General features: G+C 43.2%; 1 protein-coding gene across 1 annotated transcript in view; it reads left to right on the top strand.

The window, feature by feature from the left end:
• Window positions 1-3,535: 3,535 nt before the first annotated feature.
• The window catches only part of TMC3 (transmembrane channel like 3), a 54,611-nt gene continuing 41,258 nt past the window's right edge, over window positions 3,536-16,888 (top strand). Inside the window, exons 1-4 of the mRNA XM_069559646.1 lie at window positions 3,536-3,624; window positions 5,513-5,659; window positions 11,349-11,424; window positions 15,099-15,180. Of these exons, the coding sequence (XP_069415747.1) occupies window positions 3,536-3,624; window positions 5,513-5,659; window positions 11,349-11,424; window positions 15,099-15,180 (394 nt within the window). The remainder of the gene's footprint in view (window positions 3,625-5,512; window positions 5,660-11,348; window positions 11,425-15,098; window positions 15,181-16,888) is intronic.

Raw genomic sequence — 16,888 nt, 5'->3', positions numbered from 1 at the left:
AAAACAAAAGCTTTTAGTGTCACTCAGACAATATAACAGGCACGTAAATATATCTCAGAAATGGAAGCGTCTCTCTTGTAAAATGCAGAGCTAAACACTTGATAACTTAGAAAAGGGAGCTTGGCATTGCTGATGGGACTCAGATGGTACCTTAGGGGTATTAGTATTCACTTAGCAGCAAGTGGGGAGTTGGTGGGGTGGGGAGTGCCTTTTGTAGATGATGAAGGGAATGAATGTGTTATTTTGCCTGTAAGCTAAGCCGCCTCATGATTTCTGTTAAAACCTCCTGGGATTTATAACAAATTTTTATTTTTTTCCAACTGAAAGGGATTTGTATGTTATACAAATAGACTTCCACGTGACTTTTCTCTCCTTTTCAGTATTGTTTATCTTCCTCCTTCTCACACCACCCAGAACTTGTAAGCAGTCGATCTGGAAAATAATGATTTTAGTGCTCCTTGACATTGGATCCTTTCTGATTTTTTAAAGTGTTTCCACTATTAGCATTGGAGGGAGTTTTAGTCATTTATCTACATGCACATGCTGGCTTAACTTAAAGCCATCTCGCACGTCTAAAGCCGCTAATCAGATTGTCAGAGGAAGTCAGATGCAAGCCCAGTCATTTATTCCCAGCACTCAGAAATTAACATCTCCTGCCTGCACTTCCTCTTTCCAACCAGGCCTGGGGAGCCCAGAGGAGCTGAGGCCCAGGGAGGAACTAGGCAGGACGGGAGCGGGGTGTGTGTGAATCTGAGTCCCTTGTGCTGGGGCTGAGGAGCGACAACGACCCCCTCACCTTGCGCTCGTCGCCACAATGACTGCCCGGTGGACTCAAAAAGAATTTTAAAAATCAGGAGAAGGAAACCATAAAAAGACCACACACACATCAGAGCACATTAAAGCTCATTCTACCAACCTTCAAAAAACACATCATAATTTGTTTTAATAAATCCCTATAGAATCCTGTAAAATTTGCTATTGTTACCTTTTCCTATCTCTCTAAATGACAGAGGAATCTGGCGGGCTACAATCCATGGGGTAGCAGAGTTGGACACGATTGAGTGACTAACACTTTCAATTTCACCCCTCTAAAAACACAAATATATATATATATAGTCGCTCAGTCGTGTTTGACTCTTTGTGACCCCATGGACTGTAGCTGGCGAGGTTCCTCTGTCCATGGGATTTCCCAGGCAAGAATAGTCGAATGGATTACCATTTCCTAAAAAAATAACACACACACAAACCAACCAATAGAAGCAATTCTATTATATATGCCATTTTGTCCATTTGATAAACACAAATTTTATCTAGTATTACTAGATGGACTCTCAGGTCTAATGACCTCAGGCAGATTAACAGACAGGTGACCAGATATCACAAGGCCCCAAGTCCATCTTGAGTGAGGGCCAGCTGTGGTGCCCAGGTCTCTGTTTCATTCCCAGACTCTGAGCCCAGGGATCTAAACACCTGTCTGGCAGCCCCAGAACCCCAAGATCCCAGGCTAGGGTTCTGGCTTTGCTTGTCATACCGATGCATGACAGACAGAAAGAGGAATCTAATGACTTACTAATAAATGAATAAAAGAATGCATGAACGCAGTCCCCCTCCTAAGCCCTAAGCCTGGAGTTGCTAACGGATTTCCTTTCTGCCCGGTTGTCTAGCGCTTGGCCCATTCCATGACTCACCTCTTTGTGGTGTCTCTAGTGTACTGACAATGCAGAGTCTTCAACAGAAAGGGCCTTTTCTAGTTCAGCTCAACCAACCTTACTGCAAGCAAATAACTTCTTGTGTCAATCTTTTTTTTTTAAATGGAGGTTTATGTGGTGAAACTATTGGACTTAAGGATGAATTCAAAAGTTCAAGAATCCATCTTTAAAGAATTCATCTTGTTTGAAAGAAACAAATCTAATATGGAGTTAGATTTATTCTTCCCTATTACACGAACAGGGACAAGTTTCTTACCCTCTCTAAGCTACTTTCTTGACGTGCATTTGTGCTAAGTCGCTTCAGTCATGTCCGACTCAGTGCAATAATACGAACTGTAGCCCACCAGGCCGCTCTGTCCATGGGATTCTCCAGGCAAGAATACTGGAGTGGGTTGCTATTTCCTTCTCCAGGGGATCTTCCCGACCCAAGGATCGAACCTGCATCTCTCATGTCTCCTGCAGGGGGAGGCAGGTTCTCTACCACTAGCACTACCTGGGAAGCCCACTTTTTTGATAGTTTTTTTTGACTGCACTGCATGGCATGTGGGATCTAGTTCCCCGACCTGGGATCAAACCTGCATCCCCTGCATTGGAAGCATGGAGTCTTAACCACTGGACCACCAGGGAAGTCCCCTCTAGTTACTTTTAAATGGTATAGGGGGGAAATGTATAGATAAAAATCAAGCAAATGTGACAAAATGTTAGCAATTGGTGGGTCTAGGTTATGAATACAGTACTTGTATGTTTTGTACTGTTCTATCAACATTTCTGTAGGTTTGACTTTTTTCAAAACAGAAAAATTAAGCTGATAATAGCGGTAGTGGTAAAGAGTGGTAACTAGTGGTAAAGTAGAGCTAGTGGTTAAGAACCTGCCTGTCAATGCAGGAGACATAAGAGACACCTCTCTGATGAGAAGTGTTCTCTGGGGTTCAATCTCTGGGGGCAAGATCCCCTGGAGGAGGGCGTGGCAACCCACTCCAGTATTCTTTCCTGGAGAATCCCATAGACAGAGAAACCTGGCGGGCTACCATCCGTGGGGTCACAAAGAATTGCACGTGACTGAAGCAACAGTGCCCACAAGGGAGGAGGCGTGGTTGATTATTGCAAAGTCTTGGTGTAGGAGTCCTTTGTTCCCATAGATGTCCAGATAGATCAAGTATTCCTATAGATCTCCAAGAGGAGAAACTGTTCTCTGTTCTGCAACTTTTTGTCTCTATAGGAATGGAAAAGCGTTACACCCTTAAAAGTCAGAGCCTTGAGAATGGGCTCTCCTGTGTATTTCAAGCTATAGGTGACATTCTTAACACAATAGAATACAAAGGTTAAAATAAAAGAAATGATCTAATCTGGAGTCAGATTTATTCTTCCCTATTACATGGGCATGACAAGATTCTTACTGTCTCTAAACTTCTTTCTTGGTAATTAAAAAACTAAACAAACAAGCTATGCCTTGCATCCTCCCTAAATATTTTCTGAACACCAGTTATGGTAACAGATATAAAGTGCTTTGCAAACAGCAGAGCCCTTCCTGGCACAAGGGGTCACCCATGTGGTTATTTGGGCAGCACCAAGCGGTCCTAGATCACCTGGCCAAGCCTCTTGCCTTCGGCTGTCTCAACTCCAGCCAATCTCTGCTGTCACAGCCACCTTAACATGCATATGCATGAGTGGCTTCCTGGCTTCTCCACTGCTCAGAGCATCACTGCAGACGCACAGACCTGCTCCTGAGAACTGGAGGGCAGAGCAACTCGCACAGCAGATTCCTGCCTGCCTGCTTCTCAGCGCCCTGCTCACCCCTCCTGATCCCTGGCAGCCAGCTGGCTCCCATGAAACCACCGAAGGCATCCCAGCGTTTTAGAAGCATCCGGAGAAACGCCAACCAGCACTACTTCTATCAGGAGTCCCTGCTGCTCAGGTGAGCCGTCCCGCCCATCCACTGAGCAGTGAAGGCAGGTGTGTGAGGAGGAAAAGCCTGGGTCCCCCTTGCTTGCATCTCTCCAGAGGACCAAGTGTCCATCTTCCTGGGTTCTCCTTCAGAATAAGCTCAGAAACTCCATTATCCAGGCTTATCTGTCAAGGAAGACAACCTTAGCCATGTGCACAGAGGGTAGTGTCTACCTGCTTCCGATCCGCATCGAAAAGCTTACACCCCAACATGCTTTTATTGCTGGCCAAACCCACAGCCGTGCTTTATCCATTTTCTCTTCTCTTTTACTCCATCAGCAATATCAAGAGAGAGCAGATGATACATCAGTCATAATAAATGAGGTTTCTGTTGGAATATAGACTAGTTAGAAGTGGGGGAGTGTTACTTGAATTTGTTAAATATTTACAAAGGTATATTAAAACCTCCATAAATTCAGAGAAGCTGGAGAAAATTCTCCTTGGAGTAAGGAAAAACAATCTGAATTAGAAAAAAACAGAGGAATTATTTCCCCTTACCTTTAAGTGCTTCCTTGGAAAAATAGCCATAGCACAATACTCTTTATCCCCTCCTGAAAAGTTGCTTTAGGGTACATGTGTCCTTTTGAATTGAGCACAGGAAGCTCAGCTCAGGTGCTCTGTGTTGCTCTACAAGGATGGGCGGGCTGGGGGGGTGGCGGGGCACGGTCCAAGGGGGAGGGGATATATGTCATACTTTAGGCTGATTCACTTCATTGTACAGCAGAAACTGTTACGGAGTCCAAGCTGACTCTGCTTGCCAAATGACAGGCCAATGAATCTGAGAGAGGAGGGGTTGAGGCAAGGAACAGGTTTTAACTGGGGAGCCGGTTGTCGGAAAAGATGGCAGGCCAGTGCCTCAAAATAACCATCTTGTTACGGCTTGGTTGCCAGGTCCTTTCCTTGATCAGAGATGGGGGGAAGTGAGGAAACAAAAGTAAAAAGACTTCAATGCTTACAAATATCCTCTAGAACGGCAAGCCTCAGGCAGGGGATGTGGTAGTTTCACTTCCTTGCAGTCCTTCACAGACGGGAGGCTCAAGAAGGCCATCATGTATGTTTAATAACAAAAAAGGGTTAAAGTCACAGAAGCAGTTCCAACATAAATTCAAAATTAACCTTTAATTACAGCTACAAAACTAACACAACATTGTAAAGCAATTATATTACAATAAATAAAAAATAATATGTAACATTACTGAAAAAAATTTGCGTTGGAATTAGTGGGGAATGAATTACTGGGAATGAATGTTGCTACACACTGGAAAGTTGTTCTCCTTAGAGAGTAACTAATATCCTGAAATATTTGCTTGTGTAAATTTGTTTAGCTAATTTGTTCATAGAAACGGCTGTCTGTCTCCCATCCTTATCTCAGATTTCAAATGAATCCAAGCAGGATTGCAGAGTCGGGGGGCTCTCTAGATGAGATACTTTGACTTTTATTTATTTTACTTCCAGAGTTAGGGGGCAGGAGGAGTCCTTTCTTTAATATTAAGCTGATTATTTCAGTTAGCCTGTAAAAGAAATTGTTTTACCACCAAAGATGCTGCTCTTCAGGAATCCTACATAAGTATTTTCTCGGTTCCTTTTACGACAGCTTCTGGTAACATCTTTTATCCTTCGAAGCTTTTGTCTTTCACTGATCCATCAAAGTTATAGAACCCAGTGAATATGTTCCAATGGCTGCTAACACTACTGGATTCTCTCTCCAACACCCCAGATCCCTCTCCTCTTCTTCCACACACACCAGCTTCATACAGATGACCCCCAGAGAGCAAGAGGCTGAACTTACCCAGGGCAAGATCTTGGCTGGAAGTAATTCTACTAATCTGATTTCCTCCTTAATGCCCTGATCCATTCAGCAACTTGGAGGACAGCTTTACTGCAGATGAAACGGGGGACAGCCATGATCCAGAACAAATCTTTCAGAACATACAGTTCCAGAAAGATCTCATGGCAAACATTCGCTGTCGACCCTGGACCATGGGGCAGAAGCTGAGGGCGCTGAGGTAAGGGCCCCGACAGCACCAGCTGGTTACTGCAAGTGCATGTGTGCTAATCTGCTCCAGCCCTGTTTGACTCTTTGTGACCTCAAGGACTGTAGCCTGCTAGGCTCCTCTGTCCATGGGATTCTCCAGGCAAGAATACTGGAGAGGATTGCCAAGGCCTTCTCCAGAAATCAACTCTATTTCAATAAAACACACAGAGTCATGTAGGGATTTCACTGGTGGTCCAGTGGTTGAGACTTTGCCTTCCAATGCAGAGGCTGTGGGTCCCTTCGCTGGTCAAGAAGGGAAGATCCCACTGCCTCGGGGCCAAAAAAAAAAACAAACCCAAAACATGAAACAGAAGCAATATTGCAACATATTGATAAAGTCTTTAAAAATGGTCCACATAAAAAATCTAAGTCATGTATTCTGTCAGAATTTTAAAAAGCATACAGAAACTCTGATGATTAATGATTATCTGAACTGTAAGAGGGTGAGTCTTTTTTAACCTGCAGGGAGAGGAAAGCAAATGATACCTTTTCAGTCAGGATTCAAGGAATGAACCAGGCCTTCCTCCGTAAGTGTAGCCAGGGCTCTGAGACGCCGATACCAGGGAGGCACAGGCCAGCCATCAATCTCTCGGAGAACAGCTCGCCCTTCAAGACCTGCATTTGTCATCCCCGGTCACCTGTCTCCTCCCAGTCACCTTGAGAAACTACTGGAGCAATGCTCCGGTAATTGGACCTTTGGAGACTCACCAGGTCTGTGGAAGGCAGAAAGAGCAGCGGACCCTGAGTGCTCCGGGCTCAGGGAGTGTTGCTGAGGCAGAGAAAGCAGGGAACTCCAGCCTTGGGTCTGGACCTAGAGCCACCTGTCTGGGAGGACAGAGCATGTATTTGTTACCTGTAGAGAGGCTTGTCTGTGAAGGGGCCTGGGTTAGGAACTGTCCCCACTTCTGTTACTGACCAGGATTCTTGGCATCCTTCAGTTCAGTTCAGTCACTCAGCCATGTCCAACTCTTTGTAACCCCATGGACCATAGCACGCCAGGCCTCCCTGTCCATCACCAACTCCCAGAGTTTACCAAAACTCATGTCCAACCATCTCATCCTCTGTCATCCCCTTCTCCTCCTGCCTTCAATATACCCCAGCATCAGGGTCTTTTCAAATGAGTCAGCTCTTCATATCAGGTGGCCAAAATATTGGAGTTTCAGTTTCAACATCAGTTCTTCCAATGAACATTCAGGACTGATCTCATTTAGGATGGACTGGTTGGATCTCCTTGCAATCCAAGGGACTCTCAAGAGTCTTCTCCAACACCACAGTTCAAAAGCATCAATTCTTTGGCACCCAGATTTCTTTATAGTCCAACTCTCACATCCATATATGACTACTGAAAAAACCATAGCCTTGACTAGATGGACCTTTGTTGGCAAAGTAATGTCTCTGCTTTTTAATATGCTGTCTAGGTTGGTCATAACTTTCCTTCCAAGGAGCAAGGGTCTTTTAATTTCATGGCTGCAGTCACCATCTGCAGTGATTTTCGAGTCCCCCAAAATAAAATCTGCCACTGTTTCCACTCTTTCCCCATCTGTTTGCCGTGAAGTGATGGGACTGGATGCCATGATCTTAGAAAAGTAATGCTCAAAATTCTCCAAGCCAGGCTTCAGCAATACATGAACCGTGAACTTCCAGCTGTTCAAGCTGGTTTTAGAAAAGGCAGAGGAACCAGAGATCAAATTGCTAACATCCACTGGATCATCCAAAAAGCAAGAGAGTTGCAGAAAAACATCTATTTCTGCTTTATTGACTATGCCAAAGCCTTTGACTGTGTGGATCACAAGAAACTGTGGAAAATTCTGAAAGAGAGATCTTTTCTGAATGTTGAGTTTGAAGCCAACTTTTCACTCTCTTCTTTCACTTTCATCAAGAAGCTCTTTAGCTCTTCTTCACTTTCTGCCATAAGGGTGGTGTCATCTGTATATGTGAGGTTATTGATATTTCTCCTGGCAATCTTGATTCCAACTTGTGCTTCTTCCAGCCCAGTGTTTCTCATGATGTACTTTGCATATAAGTTAAATAAGCAGGGTGACAATATACATCCTTGATGTACTCCTTTCCCTATTTGGAACCAGTCTGTTATTCCATGTCCAGTTCTAACTGTTGCTTCCTGACCTGCATACAGATTTCTCAAGAGGCAGGTCTGGGGCTCTGGTATTCCCATCTCTTTCAGAATTTTCCACAGTTTCTTGTGATCCACACAGTCAAAGGCTTTGGCATAGTCAATAAAGCAGAAATAGATGTTTTTCTGCAACTCTCTTGCTTTTTGGATGATCCAGTGGATGTTAGCAATTTGATCTCTGGTTCCTCTGCCTTTTCTAAAACCAGCTTGAACAGCTGGAAGTTCACGGTTCATGTATTGCTGAAGCCTGGCTTGGAGAATTTTGAGCATTACTTTTCTAACGTGTGAGATCAGTGCAATTGTGTGGTAGTTTGAGCATTCTTTGGCACTGCTTTTCTTTAGGGTTGGAATGAAAACTGACCTTTTCCAGTCCTGTGGCTACTGCTGAGTTTTCCAAATGTGCTGGCATATTGAGTGCAGCACTTTCACAGCATCATTTTTCAGGATTTGAAATAGCTCAACTGGAATTCCATCACCTCCACTAGCTTTGTTCATAGTGATGCTTCCTAAGGCCCACTTGACTTCACATTCCAGGATGTCTGGCTCTAGGTGAGTGATCACACCATCGTGATTATCTGGGTCGTGAAAATCTATTTTGTACAGTTATTCTGTATGTTCTTGCCACCTCTACTTAATATCTTCTGCTTCTGTTAGGTCCATACCATTTCTGTCCTTTATTGTACCCATCTTTGCATGAAATGTTCCCTTGGTATCTCTAATTTTCTTGAAGAGATCTCTAGTCTTTCCCGTTCTATTGTTTTCCTCTATTTCTTTGCACTGATCACTGAGGAAGGCTTTCTTATCTCTCCTTGCTATTCTTTGGAACTCTGCACTCAGATGGGTATATCTTTCCTTTTCTCCTTTGCTTTTTGCTTCTCTTCTTTTCACAGCTATTTGTAAGGCCTTCTCAGATGGCCATTTTGATTTTCTGCCTTTCTTTTTCTTGGGGATGGTCTTGATCCTGTCTCCTGTACAATGTCATGAATGTTCATCCATAGTTCATCAGGCACTCTATCAGAACTAATCCCTTAAATCTATTTCTTACTTCCACTGCCTAATTGTAAAGGATTTGATTTATGTCATATGTGATTGGTGTAGTGGTTTTCCCTACTGTCTTCAATTTAAGCCTGAATTTGGTAATAAAGAGTTCATGATCTGAGCCACAGTCAGCTCCCCATCTTGTTTTTGCTGACTGTATAGAGCTTGTCCATCTGTGGCTGCAAAAAATATAATCAGTCTGATTTTGATGTTGGCCATCTGGTGATATCCATGTGTAGAGTCTTCTCTTGTATTGTTGGAAGAGGGTGTTTGCTATGACCAGTCTGTTCTCTTGGCAAAACTCTATTAACCTTTGCCCTGCTTCATTCTGTACTCCAAGGCCAAATTTGCCTGTTGCTCCAGGTGTTTCTTGACTTCCTACTTTTGCATTCCAGTCCCCTATAACGAAAAGGATGTTTTTTGGGGGTGTTAGTTCTAAAAGGTCTTGTAGGTCTTCATAGAATTGTTCAGCCTCAGCTTCTCTAGCATTACTGGTCAGGGCATACACTTGGATTAATGTAATATTGAATGGTTTGCCTTGGAAACAAACAGAGATCATTCTGTCAGTTTTGAGACTGCGTTTTGGACTCTTTTGTTGACTATGATGGCTACTGCATTTCTTCTAAGGGATTCTTGCCCACAATAGTAGATATAATGGTCATCTGAGTTAAATTCACCCATTCCAGTCCATTTTAGTTCACTGATTCCTAAAATGTTGACATTCACTCTTGCCATCTCCTGTTTGATCACTTCCAATTTGCTTCATTCATGGACCTAACATTCCAGGTTCCTATGTAATATTGCTCTTTACAGCATCAGACCTTGCTTCCATCACCAGTCACATCCACAACTGGCTGTTGGCCTCCTTAATCAACAGAAATTAACCAGAGGCCAGACAAGAAATTCAGACGTGGCTTTATTGGGGTCCCTGGTGCAGCAGGGGAGAACAAGAACAGATAACAGGTTCCCTTGTTTGCCAGTTCATTGAAGCGGGGGAGGGTACAAGTTTGTTCCTTACATGCAGGGTAAGGTGTGGGTGTGTTCAGGGGTCAGGCCTGAGGGGTGGCTTAGGTGGTCTGCCCACCCTGAGGTGGTGCTGTGTGCAGGGGGCATGCACAGTACCCTGCTTTTGTTCCTGACTCTTCAGAAGTGACAGTTTGGGTTTTGGTCTCTTTGTATCTTATGGTCCATAATTTGCCCCAACTGTGCATGCAGGCAGTTATTTTTAGTCCTTTTTAGTTTCATTGTATTTTGTTGCCTGGGAGGTGTGTCCAGGTGCACACACTACAGGAAACGGTCCCAGGTCCCAGCCTGGCTCACTGCTGCCTCGGCCCCCTACTCAGTCCTTACACACCACTCTCTCCCATGGTTGCTTCAGTTCTCTGTCATCCTTATTAGCTAGTGGGCTATTCCAGGGGAACAACTGTATTTTATGCACCTCTGTGTTCCACTGTACTTGACCCAAACAGGTGTGCAGAAAGTCACTTGCATGGAAAATGTGATGAATGAATTGGGAGAATAGCATTGACATATATACGCTACCACGCTTAAAAAGATATCTCGTGGGAAGCTCCATTGCTGTAACATAGAGCTCAGCTGGGTGCTCTGTGATGACCTAGAAGGGTCAGATGGGGGTGAGGAGGGAGGTATAAGAGGGAAGGGATATATGTATACATACAGCTGATTCGTATCATTGAACAGCAGAAACTAACACAACATCATAAAGCACCTATATCCCAATCAGAAAAGAAGAAATTGACCTAAGATTTTATAATGAATGAATGACATGAAATGAATTATTATTTCACTGACATAGGCCCCTGTCTCTGTTGTTGTTGTTGTTGTTGTTCAGTTGCTAAGTCATGTTTGACGTGACTCATGGACTGCAGCACACCAGGCTCTTCTGTCCTCCACTGTCTCCCAGAGTTTGCTTAAATTTATGTCCATTGAATTGGTGATGCCATCTAACCATCTTATCCCCTGCTGCCCTCTTCTCCTTTTGCCTTCAGTCTTCCCCAGCAACAGGGTCTTTTCCAGTGAGTCAGCTCTTCTCACCAGGTGACCAAAGTATTGGAGCTTCAGCTTCAGCTTCAGTCCTTCCAATGAATATTCAGGTTTATTTCTTTTAGGATTGACTGGTTTGATCTAGGATTGACTGGAAAGATTGAGGTCAGGAGGGAAAGGGGGTGGCAGAGGATGAGATGGTTGGATGGCATCACCGACTCAATGGACCTGAGACTGAGCGAACTTGGGGAGATAGTGGACTACAGGGGAGCCTGGCATGCTGCAGTCCTTGGGGTCTCGAAGAGTCAGACACAACTTGGAGACTGAACAACAATTGGTTATCAAAAGTTAGAAAATGCAAGATTTGCATACGTGCATCTCTTCTCCACTGTTTGGCTATCTATTCCTACTGCGCAATCACCTGTGTTGCCGAGATTACCAGGGTGGTAAACTTGTGCTCACCACCATGTTTTTCTTCCTTTCTCAGGCGAGCAAAGGATATTGTGCTGAAGTTTGAAGGGCGGTTGACCAGGACTCGAGGCTACCAAGCGGCCGGTGCAGAGGTAAATAGCACACACACGCAGGTGCCCACCCTTCCTCTGGTCCCCTAGCCCAGGCAGTTGAATTAACCTTGCACTTGCTGTACTACATGGGTTATAAACGTCCCTGATTAATAGTTGTTGAACACTATGGTGAGCTAGAACGTCCAAGTTTCCCAAAACTTGCATTTGAAGTCCCAATGATGTCACTTAACAAATTGTGCTCCCTGAGGAAGCCCAACTCATCAGAAAAAAGAGATCTTCCCTTGGGAGAATGATCTGGCCTCTTTCCCAAGTGAAGCCCACTTGTGTGTGTGGGTTTTCTTCACTGTATTTCATCTAATGAGAAAGTTTCAGGCATATTCCAATGCTCATTTGTTAATACGGTGCTAGATTATTGCTTGTTACTTTTCCCATCCAGTTACTTACAGTTGAACTTTAGTATACATGAAAGTATCTGTTAATAAAGACATTCCAATAATTTTCATAAATACTTCAAAACAATGAAAAAAAATTATTTTTTCCACTATAATTCTCTACTTTCCATAGTATCTTTTGGCGGGGGATGAAGTAGATAAGAGTAACTTTTACTGTTTTGCTAGTATCTTTCTTTAAACTTCACATTTCAGTCAGTGGATATATAATTTTCACATCAGACTAATTATGTTGTTATTGTTTAGTCACTAATTCGTGTCCAACTCTTTGCAACCCCATGGACTGTAGCCACCAGGCTCCTCTGTCCATGGAATTTCCCAGGCAAGCATATTAGAGTGGGTTGCCATTTCCTTCTCCAGGGGCTCTTCCCAAGCCAGGGATTGAACCCACGGTTTCTGCATTGGCAGGTGAATTCTTTACCATCTGAGCCACCAGGGAAGCCCCAGAGTAATTATAGTACACAAGTATTTCTGTCTTGCTTTCTTTTTTTTCACTTAACACCATAACAAGGATTTTTCTCCATGTTGCTATTTTATTTTTCACCATGTTTTTATACTTATTGTTTTCTATGACTCTGTAATTTCCATCAGGAAGATGTATGTTAATTTAATTAGTTACTTGCCTGCTGGTGATATTTAAATAGCTTCTATTTTTTCATTAGTGTTAACAGACCTGCAAAGATTGTCTTTGTACAGATGGCTTTTCCAGTCTCTTAAAAGTCTTTTTTTAGGATACATGTCAAAACTATGACCTCTGTAGAAAAAAGGATGATCCATGTTTTTTGGTTTTTGATAAATATCAATCAATTGTTTTCCAAAAGCATTTACCATCCACTATGAAGACAGCAGATTTTTTCATTCTGACACTTTGGTTCTTCCCCTCCTCATTCATAACATCATTTCTCTACCCCTTTTTTGGGGGGGGGTTGACTTAATTCATTCTTATATCTCATATGATAGTGATCAATGATTGTGTCTTTTTTATTGGAATACAATTGCTTTACGATGTTGTGTTAGTTTCTGCTGTACAACAAAGTGAATCAACTGTACATATACATATATCCCCTCCCACCCACCCTCATCCCTCCTCTTGGGTCATCACAGAGCACCAGGTTGAGCCCCCTGTGCTATGCAGCGTCTTCTCACTAACTGTCTATTTTATGCATGGTAATACATATATGTATCAACCCCAGTCTCCCAGTTTGTCCTACCCATCTCCCCCTGCCATGTCCACATGTCCCTTCTCTACAAGTGTGTCTATATTTCTGCCTGGGAAATAGGTTCATCTCTACCATTTTTCTAGATTCCATACATATGCATTAGTATATGATATTTGCTTTTCTCTTTCTGACTTCAGTTCAGTTGCTTAGTTGTGTCCGACTCTTTGCGACCCCATGGACTGCAGCACACCAGGCCTCCCTGTCCATCACCAACTCCCAGAGCTTGCTCAAACTCATGTCCATTAAGTCAGTGATGCCATCCAACCATCCCATCCTCTGTCCTCCCCTTCTCTTCCTGCCTTCAATCTTTCCCAGCATCAGGGTCTTTTCCAATGAGTCAGTTCTTCAAATCAGGTGGCCAAAATATTGGAGTTTCAGCTTCAACATCAGTCCTTCCAATGACTATTCAGAACTGATTTCCTTTAGGATGGACTGGTTGGATCTCCTTGTAGTCCAAGGGACTCTCAAGAGTCTTCTCCAATACCACAGTTCAAAAGCATCAGTTCTTCAGTGCTCAGTTTTCTTTATACAACTCTCACATCCATACATGACCACTGGAAAAACCATAGCTTTGAGCAGGCAGACATTCGTTGGCAAAGTAATGTCTCTGCTTTTTAATATGCTGTCTAGGTTGGTCATAACTTTTCTTCCAAGGAGCAAGCATCTTTTAATTTCATGGCTTCAGTCACCATCTGCAGTGATTTTGGAACCCAGGAAAATAAAGTCTCTTACTGTTTCCACTGTTTCCCCATCTATTTGCCATGAAGTGATGGGACTGGATGCCATGATCTTAGTTTTCTGAATGTTGAGTTTGAAGCCAACTTTTTCACTCTCCTCTTTCACTTTCATCAACAGGCTCTTTAGTTCTTTGCTTTCTGCCATAAGGGTGGTGTCATCAGCATAGAGGTTATTGATATTTCTCCTGGGAATCTTGATTGCAGCTAGTGCTTCTTCCAGCCCAGCATTTCTCTTGATGTACTCTGCATAGAAGTTAATTAAGCAGGGTGACAAAATACAGCCTTGACGTACTTTCTTTCTGACTTACTTCACTCTATATGACAGACTTTAGTCCATCCACCTCTCTCCAAATGACCCAATTTTGTTCCTTTTTATGGCTGAGTGATATTCCATCTTACATACATTAATATACATTGTATATACATTGCATTTAGAATTAAATCCTGACTCCTTCCTCTGACCCATCAGATCAGCCATTTCCTCCTTTTTGACCTCATCTCATTCCTTTCTTCTCATTCTTTCCTGTAAAATGCCCAGCTCATGCTAACCCACAGGCTTCTCCTGGCCATTCTCCCTTTCTAGGTAGCTCCACTAAGGACTAATTATTTTTGGAACTATTGATTAATTTTCATTCACATCTCAGCTCATGTATGACCTCCCCAGATAGACCTTCCTTGACCCTTTGTTTCAAAAAGCTATCCCCCAGTTCTAATGAGTTGAATTCTTCATTGTTTCCTCCCTTCTATCTGGATGCAGACTCCACACCAGCTGATACCTCACATGTCTTGCTCATGATTTGTATCCGAGGTACTGGAAACACAATGTAGGTGGTCAGTACACACTCTGGATGTACAGATTGTTCATAAGCTATAATACATGTTGTTAGTACACATCTGCTCCCAATGATCTGAGAAGCCTTACCAAATCTCAATAACCCAGGCCTGAAATTAGGACCCATTTCTTCCTTGGTTTTGCTTAATTTTGTGTTCACTTTGCTCTTAAACGGCTTCCCTGGTGGCTCAGACAGTACAGAGTCTGCCTGCAATGGTGGAGACCTGGCTTTGATTCCTGGGCTGGGATGATCCCTTGGAAAAGGGAATGGCAACCCACTGCAGTATTCTTGCCTGGAGAATCCCATGGACAGAGGATCCTGGCGGCTACATATCACGGGCTTGAAAAGTCGGACATGACTGAGCAACTGAGCATGCCCGCTGGGAGCCTCACCCTGATGTGGGACCTGGGATCCACACAATCACTGCCACCCTCATGCATATCAAGTCCTCTAATCCTGCTCCCTCCTCCCTAGCTGTGGCGGAAGTTTGCTCGTCTGGCCTGTAACTTCGTGGTCATCTTCATCCCCTGGGAAATGAGGATAAAGAAAATCGAAAGTAAGTGCTGGCACTGGGAGGAGTGGGGTGGGAGGTGGTGGCCAGCCCGCAGTGAGGTCTGAGATGGGTCTGGGGCGAACTGGTTCCAACACTGGGCAGTCGGGGCCCTTGTACACACAGTGCTGACTGAGGCTGCCCAGGCGTCTATGGCGGTGGGAGACACAGTGTTTGTCTGTCTCTACCACCTCCCAGGAAAAATACTGCCCCACATTCCACTGGGGCTCTGTCAGTTCATGCCTTAGACACAATATAAACCCAGAAACAATAGAGAGGGAAAACTGTTAGATGAGTAAAAGGATAACATGGGTGATTACAAAACAAAATGCAAAGATTAGCATTTTGAGAGAGCATTTTGACTGTACTCATTTAGAAAAATACACCCCACCCCCCCCGCAATTAAATCAATCACAGTAACATTTGAAAACGCACACATTGTGGGACTTCCCTGGTGGTTCAGTGGTTAAGAATTTAACACTCCCAGCACAGGGGTCATGGGTTTGATCCCTGCTTGGGGAACTAAGATCCCAAATGCTGCATAGCACAGATAAAAAAATGTTTAAAAGAATAAAAACACACACAGTACACAAAAATGCAACCCAGAGGAATAAATACAACCAGAAGTCTGAAATAAAGAAAACTAAACTTTGATCATGCGATAGTTAAAGTGTTTTGTGAAGAGACATAGAATGATTTAATATTTGGGAGGTGTTGATTTTCTCAGTATCAATTTGTAGGTTTTAATGCAGTTTCAATAAAATTACAATACAGTGTGTTTTATATATTGCTCATATGGAAAAAACAATTAATTGAAAACTTTTTTAAAAGGAAAAACTTAAATGAACTTGTATAACCAAAATGTTACATGAAATACATTATAAAAACTACAGGAATTGAAACATGTAGCATAGAGCCTTAATGGATGCTGGAACAATTGAGTCAACTGTTTTAAAGAATAACCTAGATCTTTCACTTTAAAGCTCAATTAGGTCAATTCAGATACTCAGTAGTGTTCGACTCTTTGCCACCCCATGGATTGCAGCATGCCAGGCTTCCCTGTCCATCACCAACTCCTGGAGCTTACTCAAACTCATGTCCATCAAGTCAGTGACGCCATCCAACCATCTCATCCTCTGTCATCCCCTTCTCCTCTTGCCTTCAATCTTTCCCAGCATCAGGGTCTTTTCAACTGAGTCAGTTCTTCACATCAGGTGGCCAAAATATCAGAGTTTCAGCTTCAACATCAGTCCTTCCAATGAACACTCAGGACTAATCTCCTTTAGGATGGACTGGTTGGATCTCCTTGTAGTCCAAGTGACTCTCAAGAGTCTTTTCCAACACCACAGTTCAAAAGCATCAATTCTTTGGCACCGAGCTTTCTTTATAGTCCAACTCTCACATCCATACATGACCACTGGAAAAACCATAGTTTTGACTCGATGGACCTTTGTTGATAAAGTAATGTCTTTGCTTTTTAATATGCTGTCTAGGTTGGTCATAGCTTTTCTTCCAAGGAGCAAGCATCTTTTAATTTCATGGCTGCGGTCACCATCTGCAGTGATTTTGGAGCCCAGGAAAATAAAGTCTCTCACTGTTTTCATTGTTTCCCCCTCTATTTTCCATGAAGTGATGGGACCAGATGCCATGATCTTAGTTTTCTGAATGTTGAGTTTGAAGCCAACTTTTTCACTCTCTTCTTTCACTTTCATCA

The sequence above is a fragment of the Ovis canadensis genome, chromosome 18 (genome assembly GCF_042477335.2).
Source record: "Ovis canadensis isolate MfBH-ARS-UI-01 breed Bighorn chromosome 18, ARS-UI_OviCan_v2, whole genome shotgun sequence".
NCBI lineage: Eukaryota > Metazoa > Chordata > Mammalia > Artiodactyla > Bovidae > Ovis > Ovis canadensis.
Note: the sequence above shows the minus strand (reverse complement) of the source record. Positions and strands in the feature narration are given on the sequence as shown.